The sequence below is a fragment of the Atractosteus spatula genome, chromosome 1 (assembly GCF_055471065.1).
Source record: "Atractosteus spatula isolate fAtrSpa1 chromosome 1, fAtrSpa1.hap1, whole genome shotgun sequence".
Taxonomy (NCBI): Eukaryota; Metazoa; Chordata; class Actinopteri; order Semionotiformes; family Lepisosteidae; genus Atractosteus; species Atractosteus spatula.
In genome coordinates, this window is record NC_142706.1 from 47,002,685 (window position 1) to 47,019,888 (window position 17,204).

The 17,204-nt window shown below is 38.6% G+C and overlaps 1 protein-coding gene across 3 annotated transcripts in view; it reads left to right on the forward strand.

Annotated features, from left to right (window-relative positions):
- Window positions 1-16,183, forward strand: part of tdrd7b (tudor domain containing 7 b) — a 41,492-nt gene extending 25,309 nt beyond the window's left edge. For 2 of the 3 annotated variants that reach the window (XM_088922266.1, XM_088922275.1), the window contains exons 9-17: window positions 4,176-4,287; window positions 5,059-5,261; window positions 5,993-6,127; window positions 9,047-9,130; window positions 9,644-9,778; window positions 10,496-10,610; window positions 10,943-11,399; window positions 13,775-13,935; window positions 15,029-16,183. In XM_088922266.1, the coding sequence (XP_088778392.1) occupies window positions 4,176-4,287; window positions 5,059-5,261; window positions 5,993-6,127; window positions 9,047-9,130; window positions 9,644-9,778; window positions 10,496-10,610; window positions 10,943-11,399; window positions 13,775-13,935; window positions 15,029-15,249 (1,623 nt within the window). In that variant the 3' untranslated portion in view covers window positions 15,250-16,183. The remainder of the gene's footprint in view (window positions 1-4,175; window positions 4,288-5,058; window positions 5,262-5,992; window positions 6,128-9,046; window positions 9,131-9,643; window positions 9,779-10,495; window positions 10,611-10,942; window positions 11,400-13,774; window positions 13,936-15,028) is intronic. The other variant, XM_088922282.1, reaches the window with a different exon arrangement.
- Window positions 16,184-17,204: the final 1,021 nt, after the last annotated feature.

Genomic DNA, 17,204 nt, shown 5'->3' on the forward strand with positions numbered 1-17,204 from the left:
TGTTGTACATGAGTTTGAAATACGGGTTTTTTAAATAATGGCATATACCCTTAAGTATAATTTTGACTCGCGCTACGTAATTTAAACAAAACACGCCAAATAGTTACGCCGTTGGCTGCTCATGGCGTGAGTGTTGCATTGACACATTGGGAATGCTGGTACACGGTGATGCTGCTGAATTTTTTTTTTCTCTCTCTCAAGTTCCCTATACAGTAAACATAACTGATGCTTATTAATATTTAATGTATACATGTCTGTTAACTGTTTATTTATACATTACAAGTTGATGTCGGCACGTCCCCTCAATTGTTTATAGGGTCAAACTTCCACGCACAGAACACAACTATAGCATTTACCATTATTTTAAATTGGAAAAATGTGTTTAAATTGTGACATTTAAAATGCGTGCGGGTTTCTGGAACAGAGTACAGAGAGTTCTCATAAACTGAGAACTCTGTACTCGGAGAGCATTTCAGGACCCTAGTAATTTTAAATTTTGCTCTGCAATGTGGGAAGTGGTTTCTGTTGTCATGTCATGTTGCTCAGTAAGCCTTTATTAATCGCCTGGTCCCAGGAGCATGTACAAATCTTCTAGGACCATACAGTACATCCTGTAAAGCAGCCATAAAAGTTTTAGTTGTTGCCTCTTCAGTGGACAGGCTCATCTTGGTTTTTACGCTGTATCAGATTTTGATCCTTATGTGTAAAATGACAGTCTGGAAAAAATCCTGGCATAGTCACCTTTGCACACAAGCTGCTGAGAGATTGACCTTCCATTATTGAGTTTTATACAGCAGCCTTGGTAATAGGAAGAACATCCGGTGGCGAAGGTGTACTGGACTGAGCTTCAGTGGAATAAGTAAAATTAATTACATGGTGAAAGACATTTTCTGATGACATGATGAATTTAGAATTGCCAATTTTTAGGATGCCTGGTTTGGAACGGCAGATGTTTTTTCCCCATCTTTGCTCATAAGTGCAAATCCTGCAGTCAAAAAAGGGGGGGAAGTGTTGGCAGCAGCCTCTGACCAGCCCACCTCCAAGCGTCTTGTCTTGTCAACACCTCGCATGCTGTTCAGCCCATGCCAGAGGTTCAGCACTAACCGAAGGAAATGCATGTCCCTCACTAACTCCAACAAAAGGCTGCTGGACTGTTATTGCTGAGAGTCCCTCAACCAAGTAACTTCATCCCGCCCTTGGTATACAACCTGGGCTTGAACCCCTCATAATGGAGCTCAACCTGTGCTTGGGCAAGCAACTTAACTCCACCTGGGAGACTTACCTGTCTTGGTGGTTGGGACAGTAGTTTGGATACATAGCAAATCCTTTTAGTGAAATAGACTAGAAGCTCTAATATCCATCCAGGTAGGTGCTGCAGATTGGTATTGAAGGGAAGTCCCTATTACCTGCAAAGCACTTTGAGTGGAGTGTCCAGAAAAGCACTATATAAGTGTAAGGAATTAATATTTGGCAGTAATAGTTTTTGTTCTGTTTTTTGGTATCCATTTGTTTTAGCTCTGTGTATTATATATATCCTTATCCATCAGTATCTCTAGTTGCTTTGCTTGCCTTTTGCTTGTAATGACCAAAATGAGACTGTTTTAAATGGGGAACACAAACATGCAAAATTGCTGTTCTTTCTCTGGATGACTAAGTTTCATCTGTAGTGTGCTCTCTGAAGGCACCAGTTCTGTAGGGTTTGGGCATTTACGGGGACAATTATTAATTGTAGCTGTAAATCACAAAATGATTCTTTTAATGGCTTTAGAATCCAACCATGCGATATAACTCAAACAATGCACATACACAGGTACTAATACACGAGGATACATTTATTAATACATAGAATATGCATGTAAACCTAACAGATCTTATCGAGAGGGTTATCAGATTACAAAAGGTATATATTCAATCAGTTACGAAGAGTTACATATATCAAGAGGACATACGTTCAGTATATCATTCATTTAGACCGTTTCATAAAGTGAACTTGGTTACAACTTCTACATTAGATACTGAAAACAAGTACATAAGTCTTAGGAATTAAATTGATATCAACTGGTTGGGATAACAATTGAATTCTCGAGCTGTAATGCAGTGAAGTTGAATACTCATCCAATCTCTGGGGATTCAGATCTCCTGCGGGCTCTCTGGCTCCGTGCCAGGCTGTGCTGTGCGGCTTGTGACGGAGCGCTGCTGATGCTCACTGACCGGCTAGTTAGTGTTGGCTTTAACTAGCAGAGTTTGTGCACAGGAGAGAAGATGACTGTGGGTCCCAGCAGGTCAGGAAGAGGACCGGTTCGTTCCTGATGAAGCGCTAGTTCTGAATAGTGATTCAGCTGTCCACAGTTCCGACTTGTTCACGAGGCTTGCTGCTGATGCTAATCTCGGGTGGATCCTCTGGTTACTCTCTGGCAGCCTCCGCTCTAGACTCTTAGAACAAAGCAAAGTTCTGGCACTCGGACACACTGGCCGTTCCGTGGTTGTCCGGGCTGAGTCTCAGGATGGTCAGGAGGCGCGCTGCGAGAATGTCCTGCCCTTGGGAGCCTTCTGCTCCTGGGCTGTCCTGCCCTGGGATTCTCCTTTGAATTCCCTTTAGAATTGTCCGAAAAAGTTCACAGAATTCTCCTTTGAATAGTCTCCCAGGCCCTCTGTGTTGCCTGTTTTTACCTGGAGAAACTTCAGCTCGTTCATTGGCTGAAAGTTTCATGGGCATCAGAATTCCACGTGGGTTACTCGGCCCTACCAGTCCCTGATTGGTTGATCAAGGTGAGATATGAGTCACTTACTCCTGACACCTAGGAATGCAGTCCAGATGTCCATCTGGCACTCCCTAGACAGATAGACGCCAATGGATGACCATTGATCATGATAGCCAGGCTTAGCTAAGTGCATCCCCATTTGGGAGCTGTCCCTTATCAAAAGAAAACATCTTTAAATCAGCCTGCATGAATAGCTTCTCTGTGGCTGCACCACAGAGATGAACAGAGAGATGGGGCCTCATTTGGGAAAGCCCAGCAACACTTAATTCTGTCTTATTAACAAGCATGGTCGCTACACATCATTTGACAGGTAAACGTACTTGTGTATGCTTCCTTATTTTCACAGCTTTCTGGTATAGGTGTTTATGGTAAAAGCTTTTTGGTAGTGACATAGAATACTGAGCATCAAAAGAAACATGTATCTTGTTAGAAAAGTAGTCATGACTGTTGCATAATTCATTAGTGAATTGATTTGGACAGTTCATGAGGTGATTTAATACATTGAATATCAAGTCGGGAGCAAATGCAGAAATCAACTTGAAAGGAAGGCAGTATGCCACACTTAACACCTGCTGTCCATACACTGCTTCAGGAGGTGGACTTGCCAGTAGTGGAGCCAGTTTGTAAGCGACGAAGCAATGTTTTGCGTAGACCTCATTGATGGGTTTCCATTGTGCTCTTCCGCACTACAGTAACTATGTGCAACAGCCAAACGATGAGGTCTGGCATGATTTGTTTAGTTAAAGCATTCAATAGGTACTGATGCATTGATCAAATTCTGGAGTCTAATTTGCTACCCTTCCACAGGGCTATTCCCAATATAGCATTCAAGCAAGACAGTGGAGGTATTGGTGCTGTTTATGTAACAGTCTTATCTCAGTGTGTTAAATTGTCCTGGATGCCCCTCTTGCCAGGTAGGAGCCCCATTGAGTCCTAGTTGCCATCCCAGTGTTCAGAGATCATTGAGGCCCTGCAAGACGAATGGTACAGAAGAGATAGTATCTACAACCTGGCACAAAGCATGTTCTAGATGCACAGCTTGTGCTTCCAATGGTGTCCATAAAGTTTACTAGACTGTGGTTTTCACAGTAGACCCCTGTTCATCAATCCTGTTGACAAACGTTAATCGGCATTGTGAATTAACCCACATCATGCTCATTCAATAGTGTTAGTCTACCTGCGACAGGACAGTTTTCCTGATTTAGTACTTTTTAGTTTCTTTTGATGCTCTATCTCCTTAGGTTCTACAGGTAGACTTGAGATTAAATACAATAGCTATAGGCAGCTGGACAAACAAGATGGGCTTTTTTGATAAATTTCCTTCTGTCAAATCCACAATTTACCAGTTTTGTCACCCTACACCCCCTTAATCACTGTACTCAACTGACATTTTTTTTTCTTGTGATACTGAAGGTGTATTATGTTGACCATGGATTTTTTGAAATAATCAACAAAAGCAAACTGCTGGAACTAGATGAAAGGTTTTATGCCTTACCTTTTCAAGCTACAAAATGTAAACTAGCAGGTAAGTTCCATTTGTCCTAAGATTCATGTTTTAGGTGATCAGTCATTATGGTGACCTAAGCACAAGCCCTGCCTTATTTTTTACACGAGCTTTTAAAAACTGCATTTTCCAAAGTCTTCGTAACTTAATACAGATCAGCTGAATGTTGTGCTATTTTGATCCTGTTTAATTAGAGCATTCTTGGAGCTTCCAAGTTTAATTCTTGATGCACATGAATAATGAATAAACTGGTTAAATTTAATGTATTCATTGGATAAATTAAGTTAATGAAATTTACGAGTTTATAACTTCACAGGAAGTTCAATTTCAGTTTGACATGAGATTAGTCATTTTTTTTCTACTTCCCATAAGACTGGTTACAAGAAACTATACACAAAATAATATGGAAACTAAAGAGTCCCGTCTCTAAATACAGACAGCACACAATCGATAACGAATATGGGAAAATTCAGTTATCAAGGAACAAGAGTTAAATGAGTCAATTTTCTAATGTTAAAAAAATCCTCATACCTGTCAATTCTGATGAACACTTCCAGATACACTCAGCACTGCCTGTGTTGCTTTGGGGTTTCTGAATTCCAGGAATCCACAGCAGAATAAATTAGGGTATTTAATGAAATGGTGTAATCTTGTATAGATCAGCTTGCCAAAACTGAAATAAATGATTATAAAACAACATATAGAAGTTTTTCAAGTTTTGCATTTCTGACCATGTATCCATTCTTTAAACTTTTCTCATCTTGGTACTTAAATCTCAACCAATATTTCTAGGACTTGAGCCATTCTCTCAGGAAGCTGGGGTCTTAAAATGCTTGGAGTCCATAGCCTGTGGCAAGATCCTTTTGGCTGAGATCTTAGAGAGAGAGGAGGTGCCCCTCGTTGTTCTCTATGACACATCCCAGGATGATGATGTTAACATTAATACATCATGCTTGAAGGCCTTGCAGGACAAATCTCTGGAGAACAGTCTAAAGGTACTTTTACCAGCTGCTGATGACCCAATGTGAAATGTCACTTAGGTGATGTATTTGTTGTTGAAAGAAATCTACTGTATAGCTCAAATTCCATTCCCTCCAGCCTTTATCCAATGGAGTCCAGACTAAATGACACATGAATATATGTAGGAATTGTTCAAAGGTGATTTAAAAGAAACTGGCAAATGTTAACAGTTAAGAGTTTCAAGTTGGACAGCTGTTTTTACATTAAATGTAGTTGGAAAGTATTACATTGTTACTGCATCAGTATTAGCATTTTCAAACAATCTGCCTTTCCTAGCAGTGCTCTGACACTGGTTATACCATTTATTGTAATTGGTCATTTATTCAACTTTTTAGTAAAACTGCAAGTGTCCTCTTCTGAACTGAACATGTTGGACATTTTATTAAAAATAATAAAGTAAGGGTTACTTACAAGACCTTACTCTGCCCATCTTGGTTGTCCTGTGTGTAAAGTCCTGGCAAAAGTGCTAGGAAGAATTTGATCCTTTTGTATTTATGTGCATGTTATACTACCTCTAGAAATGGAGCTTGCAGCGTGTGAGTAAGACATCTTAACCCAGTTTGACGTGTACACAAATGTTTATGGTTATTTTATCTTCATTTTTATCAAGTGCTGTTCTCAAATTAAAAATATCCAGGAAGAACTGAGTAAACCATTGCTTGTGCATCTAACGATTTTACCGGTTTTGCTTAATGTTTTTTCACAGGTCAACAGTGTGTATATGAATGTTGCTGTGACAAACATTTGTTCTGATGGAACCATTTACTGCCAGTTACCTTGCCGAGGTCAAACCAAACTAAGTGAAGTGCTGGAGAAAGTGGAGAAATACTTCCACTCCAAGGTAACTATTGGATTTGCAATTGCTATAGTATTTGTACTATAGCTTGTTAACATAATAGATGTTTTTAAAAGTAGTGGAATTGCACATAATTACCAGGTTCTGTCTTGAAACTTATTTTCCTAACTGATTTAGAATGGGCTCCAGGTGATTTTCATGTCTTGGCTCATGGCTTTTGAACCTCATGAATAGAAATGAGTGGGGAAGAATAAAGCATTGGTAGACTTCTTTATCCAACAGCTTCTTTAAGTCATTTGCTTAATGCATCATAGACAACACATCCCTATACCAGAGATTTTGTGCCAATTGACTTGCGGTGCAGTCATTAAGTTGCATGCCACAAGTGTACAGGAGGTCACAGGAGAGCACACTGGCTGATGAATCCCATCATATCTTGCCCTAGGTGGGAGCTCAGCCAATGTCACTGCCTGGGGAATCCCAGTCACAGACAACTAGTGATCTGACCCAGGCTTGGTGCTACCTCATGTCACTAATCGTAAAGCTCACTTACAGTATGTTCAAGCGAGTGCCTTCATCATTTTAGCTGCTCAGGAACATCATAAGGGTTTATTTTGAAACTACTTTCTTATCCAGTACCGAAAAACATTCTTTATAGCTTATTTGTTTATACATTAATATCTGCCAACCATGGGAAATAAGAGGTGATGAATAATGAAATACACTGGATAGGCAAACTTGTTTTCACACAATCAATTATACTGATTGAAGGTGGTTTGTATTGTTTTGTTACTTTGTTCTATTATTAGCACTGTAATAAATTACTGTTCAATACTTTATTAATAAAACTAATTCAGGCAAATAGGATTGTAAATTATGTAACATGGTATTAAACCATGAAGTTCCTAGCATTAGCTTGCCTTTGACACCTCTAGAATGCTTTTCAGCCACAACTAAAAAGGTAACAGTGCTAACATGCAGTGTACACTTTTTCAGACAATATGCACGATCAAGAGAAGATGCACACATGAGGCAATGTGAAACAAGACTGAGGCTGTGGTTAGATTGTTGGATGATGTAAATATTTGAAGATAAAACTAGGCAAACATGATGCATTGTCTGTGTTGTATAATGGATATTTACAGCAAGAGGCACTGAAAGACACTAGCAAAAAAAGGATTCAAGCTACCAACAGTGATCTGTATTGGTACACATAGTAGTTTTACCAATACAACTACATATCATACTAGTACATTTTTTAGTGTTAAGGAATGGTTGATGGCAATAAGTGAGTTTGGATCAATAAGACTGTACAGAAAATTGTTTGATCGATTTATATTTATTGAAGTATTCTTATGGACCGCTGGAAGCAAGACCAGAAAAAGATGTCGGTTAGGCAGGCTATAAAATGATACAAAAGGTGTGGTAATACAGCTACAATAAAGCTAAAGGTGTTAATGTATTTTAAGCAATATGCTTGACACTTGTGAGGTGTCATGAAGTTTTTATACAATTATAGTTGGCAGAAAATGTGGGATGTAGTGCGCCTCAGCTATTTTTGGATCAAAAGTGGTATGGTGAATCTCTTACAAGCTTGCTCCATTGTCATGACCTGTAGTAAGGTCAGATGGAGATTATGTTCCAGTATATCCTAACACCTGATTATGCAAATTATAATCTTGTGAGTGGCACTGAGCCTGACCCAGTAGCAGAGATAGTGTTTTTGTTTTTACGTCTTTTTTTTTTCTGGCAATGCAAACAACCCTAGGAAATGGAGAACACATTTTTCACAAGGGGTGTTGCTGGTAGAAGGCAGCTGCCATTAAAAGACAGACATGCTGAACTGTAAAGACGTTTAAGTAGGAGAGGGAGTTTTCTGCTTTAAAACCTGTTTTTTAAAATATCCCAGAAAAGAGGTACAACGTTCACTCGTCTGGCATAAACACACAAGGCACTTGTCATTACACGTGGTCCCTGCTATATGTCATTTTGCAGTAAAGTTAACCTAAAAGATCTCCACACTTACATCCTTTTTCAAGGTACTGAAAGCCAGCACCATGGCTTGTGGATCATTTTGTGCTCTTCCTGAAATGAAGAAAAGTTCTTGTGATTGATGAATTATGCCACGACATGAGTGTTTGTACCACTACACAATATGTTGCTGAGAATTTTGAATTTGTTGGTTTTGACAAGACCACAATTCAAAAGGAGCTGGATGACTTTTTTTAAATGGGTTTTAGGTATATGCCTGTTTAAACTGTAATCAGCTTGGGATATGTCCCCAACATGTTGTTCTTCATGGATATTTATTCCCCTTTCCTAAGTCATTCTGCAGTAAATTGCATTATTTGAGAAACGTAACCTGGGATTATAATGGGACCCTCTGTACTGTATTTGTTGCTTCTAGTGAAAGGCACACTTCTACCATATTCTATAATCTACTGACTCTCATGGGTGGGGTGGGGGGAAATCTCCTTCCTTGTCATATGGGCAAAGGTTACACACTTATAGTTCCAAACCTTTCATATGAACTTTCTTATGGGGAAAAATTCTCCCTGATACCGTTTTGCCAAGCAATGCGACTTTCTGGTCTCGAACCCTAATGAATGTCGGAGACCTCCTGTGCTTGTTGTTTTCAGCCAAAGATTAGATCATCTGCCTTTATAGTAGTAGTAGTTTTCAATTCTAGTCTTCAAGGGACCTTATGGTCTTCTGGCTTTCATGAAGAGGAAGCAGGATATTTTTAGAAACCTAGTTCTGTGTAGAGAATTGTCTAAACAAGTTTTCAGTTGGTAAGCTTAGTTATGAGATAAACCAGATAATGCATGTTCCCCAATGACTAGGATTATAATTCCCTTCATTATGGTGTTTTTATTACGGTTTAATCATCTGTACTGTGACAGCCAACTTTCATTGAAAAGGCAGGAAGCTTCAAGCAAAAGCAGTAACAATTTATATTGACAGATTTCATCAGAGGTCTTGGTCTCCAAACCCTTCTGTGGCAAATGGTGCTTGGCCCGATATAAAGGAAAGTGGTCTCGAGTGGAGGTGAGCTCTTTATTCAGTGAGTAACTTAAATCATTACCAAAGCAGATTAGCTTTTTGGGGGTGCCAGCAACACTCTTTTGTCCCCAAAGAGTCATCCAAGAATTAAAGGGGGAAAAAAGGGGCAAAGATTTATTTTATGCCTGGCTTATAATCCTCTTATAACAAACTGAAGTTTTAAAAAGGTGTGGTACAACTTCTCAAAACACATGCATCACACATCAGTCTTTCAGGAAAGACCTGATTCCATTGGTGCCCTTTTTACATAGGTGTAGCTATAAATAAATTTGTTCTTGAACTAGTTTCCAAATTACGTAAGAATTTGAGAGCAGTATTTTTTGAAGTAACCAGAACGCTTAAGGCTGATAGTTTAATGATCTTTTCAGTACTGTAGAGGTGCCCATTATATATTTGGTCATACTGGTTATGTTAGGCATCATGGGCAGAATGTAGATAAGAGAAACCAAAACCTGGTTGCCTTCCATGTCAGGTGTGCTAAATGTTTTCACCTTTTAGATCACAAATCTGCATGGTAGCCGTGTACTGGACATCCAGTTTCTGGATCTGGGAGTTCCTGCATCGGTTGAGGTGATTGAACTCCGGGAAATCCCACCTCCTTTTCTCCGGGAGCTTGTGACGATTCCTCCACAGGTCAGCTGTTAAAAGTTTAAGTGCAGACAAAAAACTATTTAATTCTGCATTCATAGCTCACTGAATAAAACATCCCATTTCTGTTTCTCTTTAATACAAGTACTAATGATTTACTGCTCTATCATGAAAACTTGTACTTTTACAGTAGGTAAAGTGCCGACTTCATTTAGACTAACCCTGAGCATTGTTTTAAATGAACCCAACTTCTTAGCATGGAGGATAGTGTCTAAGCAGTGCATGAAAATGTATGAAGATGTAAGAGAATGCAAGGCATAAAACATCACTAAAGCACTAATTTCTACCTTTTGGTTTTTGCTAAGTAAACAACGTAGGTCTCGGATATACAGTATTGAAAATGAAATTCACATAAGCTTATTTTCTGAAATCTGCACTGCAATTAACAGTAATTTCTACATAGCTGTTGATGCCAGTATTGATGGTCATTTACATAACTAAATCTGCCTGGTAGGTTAAATCAAGATTGTATATTTGTTAAAGCCCGAGATATGTAGTAACCACAGAACTTTTTTCTGCTACCATCTTTCATGGGTTTCTGTAAAACTAAGTTTCTCTGCTTTTATGCGTTTTAATTTGGCTTCAAAAGTGTAAATTGAAAATAAAGACTGTATACAATACCACATTGGTTTAGTTTCTACCCATGTATGAGCAGTCTTCCAAGAGAGCCACCTGGCATAACCCTCATTATGTCTGTTCCAGGCAATGAAGTGCTGTCTGGCTGATCTTCCTGTCAGTGTCCGCTCATGGACCCCTGAAGCAGTTCTGTGGCTCAGAGACAGTGTGTTGAACTGCACCGATTGTAGCATAAAGGCAAGTGTCAGCAGAAAAGTTTAGTTTTGGATTGTCTCTTGTGCCATTTTGGATTCAAGAGTTTGAAAGTATGCTGAGTTAAAATAACTGGTGACTTTCAAATCTCAGTGCAAAGTTCTTGTAGACTAAAACTATTATGATTGTATGCATGAAGTCTGACTACATAAAATACTGTACTTAAGCGAGTGTGCTTGGAGCCTGATGAATTAAAATGTTTTTTAGTTCAATTTTTTTATCTGTTATGCAGTGTAGACACATTGTTCTAATATGCCATTTTCAGAGCAGTGCATTATATGTGAGTTTTTCTTAAGTATTTTTTTATTATTCTCTAGGTAGCCAGATTGGACGAGTCCAAGGGGTTGATGCATATCTACCTGTTCCCCTCTAAGAATTTTTATGACATGGAGGGTAGCATTAATCAAAAGATTGCTGACTCCAGTCTGTGGAAGCATCAGAAGGATGTGTTCCTCAGCAGCAGCTCTGTGAGCCCAGTTAAGACCAGCACTGAATTGAGCAGCCCCAGCCCCAAGAAGTCCCACCCAGAAGCTGGGGACCGCCTAAGCCCCACTTCCTCTCTGCTCCCCCCTCTATTAGAGCTCCCACAGGTGGGGCAGAATTTGGACATCTTTGTGTCGGTGGCCTGCCACCCTGGGCACTTTGTCTTCCAGCCCTGGAAGGATCTATATAAATTGGTGGTCCTGATGGGGGAAATGATCCTGTATTACAACAAAATGGAGGGGAAACCCATTCCTGTTGAAAAGAACCAAATATGTGCAGCCAAAGTGGAAAATAAGTAAGTTGGACATGTATGTGGAAAAGTATTTTACTGTAGATAGAGATTGATCGATAAGACTTTGATCCCGAAGGGAAATTGAGGTGTTACAGCAGGCCATCCCAAGACAAGCAAAAATAGACTAAAAATTTAAAATAAGTACAGCATGTGTGCAAAATGTGGATAGGTATGCACTGATTGAAAGTACCACAGTATATTATTGCAGTGTCCAAAGTACAATAGTGCAACATGCTGTCCATGGATGAGCAGATGAAAGGCTAACCTCTGTCCTCACCCTGGATGGAAACAATTAGTGATGGCAGTGGTTTGTTCGTTTCAGGAGTTCTGTGAACAGCGTACATGGACCAAATTACTTGATTAGGATAAATGTAATAGTTTTTGGATTTGAACACATTTTGAGCATCACCTAATCGGTGTAGAATCAGTATTAAGCATTGTACTGCTGAATACATTTTGGTAACATTTTAAGCTTGAGAGTAGAGGTCTCCTGCCACAATCCACTGTGGCCACATACTAAAGATTGGTAACCTCTAAATTACCACCTCTAAATTGATAGATTAAGCAAGAGACCTGTTCAATTAAGATGACAGAGTTCTAGGAGTGTAAAACAAGCTACCTTGTTTAAGGTGTTAGCGTGATGTCTTAACTAGCCATTTCTTAAAAGACAAATGAAGTACTATCTACCAAATAGTGTAGATGGACCTATTGGTCTCCTTTTTTCTAACTTTTTTGTACAACTCTAGTTCTTGAGGACTGTCCCTTCCCCCCCAGTTGATCAGTTCCAATTACATAAATCATTGGCTTAATTGATCACAACAAGCGTTTCATATGTTCAGAAATTGAACTGATGGTGACCTGCTCCTGGACCAGGATTGGAGATGCTTACCCTCAGATATGTATTGTCAGCCAATACAGTTCCATACAGAAAACATTCCACTTCCATTATTTGTTAAAGTGGAACTACAGTCCCAATTTCTAAGACAGGTTATTAGATCTCGGTAACAAAATAAATTCATTGACGTTGTAGAATTTTACAAAATGCTTAATTCGCAATCATTAACTTTGTGAAAGTACTGCAAGCTGCCATGTTTTCACAAATCTGCATTCAAGTTCCCATGATTTGTGATGTGATACTGCCCTTCCTGCTCACTAGTCACCATAATGAATAATGTAATGTAGGAGCAAATAAGTACAGGTTATGCAGCATTTTACTGAAGAAATGTTCCATGATCTGAAAGCACAGTTAACGAGTAAGTAGTATTTGTCAACAAAACGTCTCAAAATCAAGAGCAATGTTTCTATTGGATTAAAAATGTGCTCACAAGCTGTCACCAGATGTTTTGTTGCCATGTTCAGAATCCAACAACATGGTGCTGTGCACATCTGGAAATTGTCTATTTTGTGATGTAACTTGCAAAACCTCCAATTTACTGTGTACATTTCACCGTTATTGTGAGTGCATTACAGACCATCAATGCTGATGCTTTCTAACCCCAAATATAAATGGCATTGCGGTTCCCCTTTAATCTGCCTCACCTGTGCAGTTTTGTCTTGATGCAGAAGGCTGATCCCTTTTGAAAGTATGCAGCTCCTTTTTTGAAAAAAATACAAATCATACAGCTGTTCTTGCTTTTGCTTCAGGATTTAGCCTAACCTTTTGCACTTTGTGTTGAATTGTTAATTCTTTCTCACCCCTGAGCTTCCATAACCAACCTGTTTAAGTGCAGTGTGACTTGAATTAAAACCACCCACAAGTCATTGTTCTCATCTACAGACTACAGATTACCATTAAGTTTTGGATTTAAGCACACTAGAATTACAAGCTGATAAAGTTTGTTAATTTTTTTTACCATAGAGATAGTAAAAACAGCTGTTAATGTCTAATTTATTTTTAACAATCACAAAATAGTTAAACATTAACCTTTCAATTCTGGCCATCTTCATATAAGATCTTTCAAGGCAGAATGCAGTGAAAATTGTGGCCATTAAACTGTTACTCAGTATGTTAGTTCCTTCTTTTATTACTTTCACAGGATAGCAGTTAATCTTTAACTGTATCCACTTCAGTAATTACACTCCTGTACATAGTTCAGGAGATAAGTGATTTGATTGTGATTGCAGTTGGAATCATGTTTCAGTGAGCACAGTTTGAAAGGCTTTTCTCCATCCGTAGAGACCTAACTATTTCCAATACAAGGACTTTATCAGTTTCCGATCTTGTTTTTGTGTGGGAGAAACCTGTTTTGTGTATGCCACTCTCAAAAAAAAATCAGTTAATAAAAAGTATACTTGTTACTGGTAATGTATACATTTATAGTTTAGAAAAGACCAGACTGAATTTACAAGACCCATGGATAATGCTTTTTGTTTTCCAGTTGGCACCGTGTGCTTGTCAAGGGGATTCTGACTAATGGTCTTGTATCGGTATATGAGCTTGACTACGGGAAGCACGAGCTGGTGAGCTGCACAGTGCTCCAGCCCTTGATTGAAGAGTTCAGACAGCTCCCCTTTCAGGGGGTCCGAGCTCAGCTGGCAGGTAAAAGCAGGAGGGTGTGGCCAGTGTCTGCTTTCCGTGTTCTTCCAGGGCAATAAATGTGGTGTTGTTTCCCTGGTGCCCTTTGTTACTTTGAAATGGCACATTGTACAATACCAGAGAAGTTTAACGACGAGTTTTACTTCTCGCACTAATACACTGATTTTTACATTTTATGCAGACTGCAGTATATGCATGATTACTCTGATTTACTGGATGTTCTACCTCATCAGCCACTGCGAGACTTTATCATCCAGTCTAGTTTAAGATGAATAGCTAACAAAATCTCATAGTATGATGGGAAGATGCTTATTGTTTCAGATTAGAAAAACACCTAGGTATCGGTCTTCTTGCATTCTAGGTAATGGCTGTCAGATTTTTGTAGTGATGTGTACAATTATAAAATCTAAAATTTCTTCAAAATTTAAACCATTAGCCTCCTAGATTGTCCTAAAATTGTAAGTTTCTTAACTTTTTTTACATTCTAACTTTTCTTACATGCTAACTGGTCTATTGCACTGAATGTGCAACAGTGTAAAGTTGTCTTATGATTGAGGTATGATAATCACTTTCAGCTTTTGCATCAAAGGTCTTCTCTACTATTTTTATAGTAAACCTATGACCATTCTTTGTGAATTACCCAGATAGACTTGAACCATTATTCTGACAGCAGAAACCTTGAATCAGATGCTCCAATAAATGCCTTGCTGAGTAAATTGGTCTCTAGTCAGTCACTGTAATTGAGAGTTCCCCCTTTGACTAACCTAGTAAAATACTGTATCTCCAGTATGCAAAAGTATGCCCTCTAGTGATGAGAATATTGTAGTACAAAGTTATAGTTAATAGAAACACCAGGTTAAGATGCTTCAGATGAAGGTGGAGAATAAAACTGCAATGAAACTCATTTTATAGAGACTGGAACAGTGAACATCCAAAATCATTTGGGTCTAACTGTGCCATTACTTAACCCCCGTTCCATGTTTTTAAAATGAGTGATTTGTGGTTAAAATAACATTTATAGATCATTTGCCTGAGGGAAACCAGGGCACGTAGTACATAGTGCTTGACTGTTTATCATTTTTTTTTTCTATTACAGGAGTGAAGGAGAGGCAATGGTCAGAGGAGGTTTCCATTGTTTTTCGAAACCACGTGGAGAAAAAGCCCTTGGTAGCTCAGATAGAGGCTATCCATGAGGGTGCCAACCCCTGGGACAGGAGAGTGGTGGTCTATCTAGTGGACACAGCACATGAAGAAAAGGATGTTTGGGTGCACGACATCATGTCCGAGTTTGCTGAGGAACTTACAAAAGCTGCATAGTGTCGTTGGCAACCCTGGAAAGATTCTTCTTTTGTGATATATCCTAAATGGGCTTATAAAACCTTGTGAGTCGAGTGTTCTGTAGATCATAATGTACTGCGCAAGGTGAAAGGTCTTAAGAATGATCTATTATTCACATGCTCTTGATGCATGTATTTTAAATGTTTGATCATGAAACAGCAATTTTGTTGCTACACTACAATGAAGTCATGAGGACAACAGCTTCTTAACCTGCTCTAATTTTGCAGGGTTCCTGTAGGTTTTAGAAGCATGTTTCAATTGAAAAATTCAGCTGATTGAGTGACTTACCCACTTTATTGGTTCAGTCAAGTCATTAAGGCTTTTATTCCATCTCATCCCAGAATCAAACTTCATATTGTGGGACCAGGGTACCTACCTGCTCTAGATGAGATTTCAAAAGGTTTTCTAAGCCCACAGACCAAATGTTCAGTTGCCTGGCTCTCCTAATATATTTTAAATACTAAGGGGACTAAATCGTCTTAAACAGCAATAATTAAAAGTTTACAGAGTTCTGCATAATTACATGCAAGGTTTTTCAGTTATCCAGAAACATTAATTTCTTCACTGTAATCCACATTTTTGGTCCTTTTGTTTTATTTAACTTAGAGTAGCAATTTATTTTTCACTTTAAACTTTTTTTGGACATTTTACGGAGTTGCTGCACCTTTAATGAAGGTATTTTGAATTTCATAGGTTTGTGCACAGTTTACATGTTTAACTAAAATAAGTTTGATTTTTTTTCTCATAGAAATTTGAGCAGTGATGTGACAATGGCTGCGTTCTATCCTAATGTAGGAAATGTCTTGACCAAGTTGGCTATTTGCTGTATAATCTTGTGTAAGATTACTTTATTTGCAGATGTCTGGTCAAAAGTAAGCTACAGATGCAGAGTATAATAAAGTTAATTAAGGGAGAGGTGTGCTGCATTTTACTTTATAAAGGTTTATAGTATTGTTCTTGTCTATAGTAGTTTTGAATATTGGATATGCAATTTTTCCATGATAATGGAAAACCGGCTATTACTAATGAATGTTCCTCAGCTGAAAATGAGTTTGAGCCCAAAAACTAAAGTAGTGTAACAGTCAAGAGGTGCGTTTCCTCTCGGAACAACTAAAAACTCTCATTAAAGAACTTTAAACCACTGAGACAGAAATAGTGCATTTCAGAAACTAATGAGATTCACTCTTTAACAAGGTTTATTTTGGTTGTGAGATAGTGTGGATATACCAACTATGTTAGAGTGTACAAATGTATCTCTGGATATAAGCATCAATATAGCTAATGAGTAACATCTGCAGTAATTTTTTTGACTGCCCATCTTTTGCCGATACATTATGATTCATGAAGATCTACTACAGTGGTGTGAAAAAGTGTTTGCCCCCTTCCTGATTTCTTATTTTTTTGCATGTTTGTCACACTGAAATGTTTCAGATCATCAAACAAATTGAAATATTAGACAAAGATAACACAAGTAAACACAAAATGCAGTTTTTAAATGAAGGTTTTTATTATTAAGGGAAAGAAAAATCCAAACCTATATGGCCCTGTGTGAAAAAGTGATTGCCCCCCCCCGTTAAAACATAAATCAACTGTGGTTTATCACATCTTTGGAAAGCTGAGTTCAATTTCTCTAGCCACACCCAGGCCTGATTACTGCCACACCTGTTCTCAATCAAGAAATCACTTAAATAGGACCTGCCTGAAGTGAAGTAGACCAAAAGATCCTCAAAAGCTAGACATCATGCTGCGATCCAAAGAAATTCAGGAACAAATGAGAAACAGAGTAATTGAGATTTATCAGTCTGGAAAAGGTTATAAAGCCATTTCTAAAGCTTTGGGACTCCAGCGAACCACAGTGAGAGCCATTATCCACAAATGGTGAAAACATGGAACAGTGGTGAACCTTCCCAGGAGTGGCCGGCTGACCAAAATTA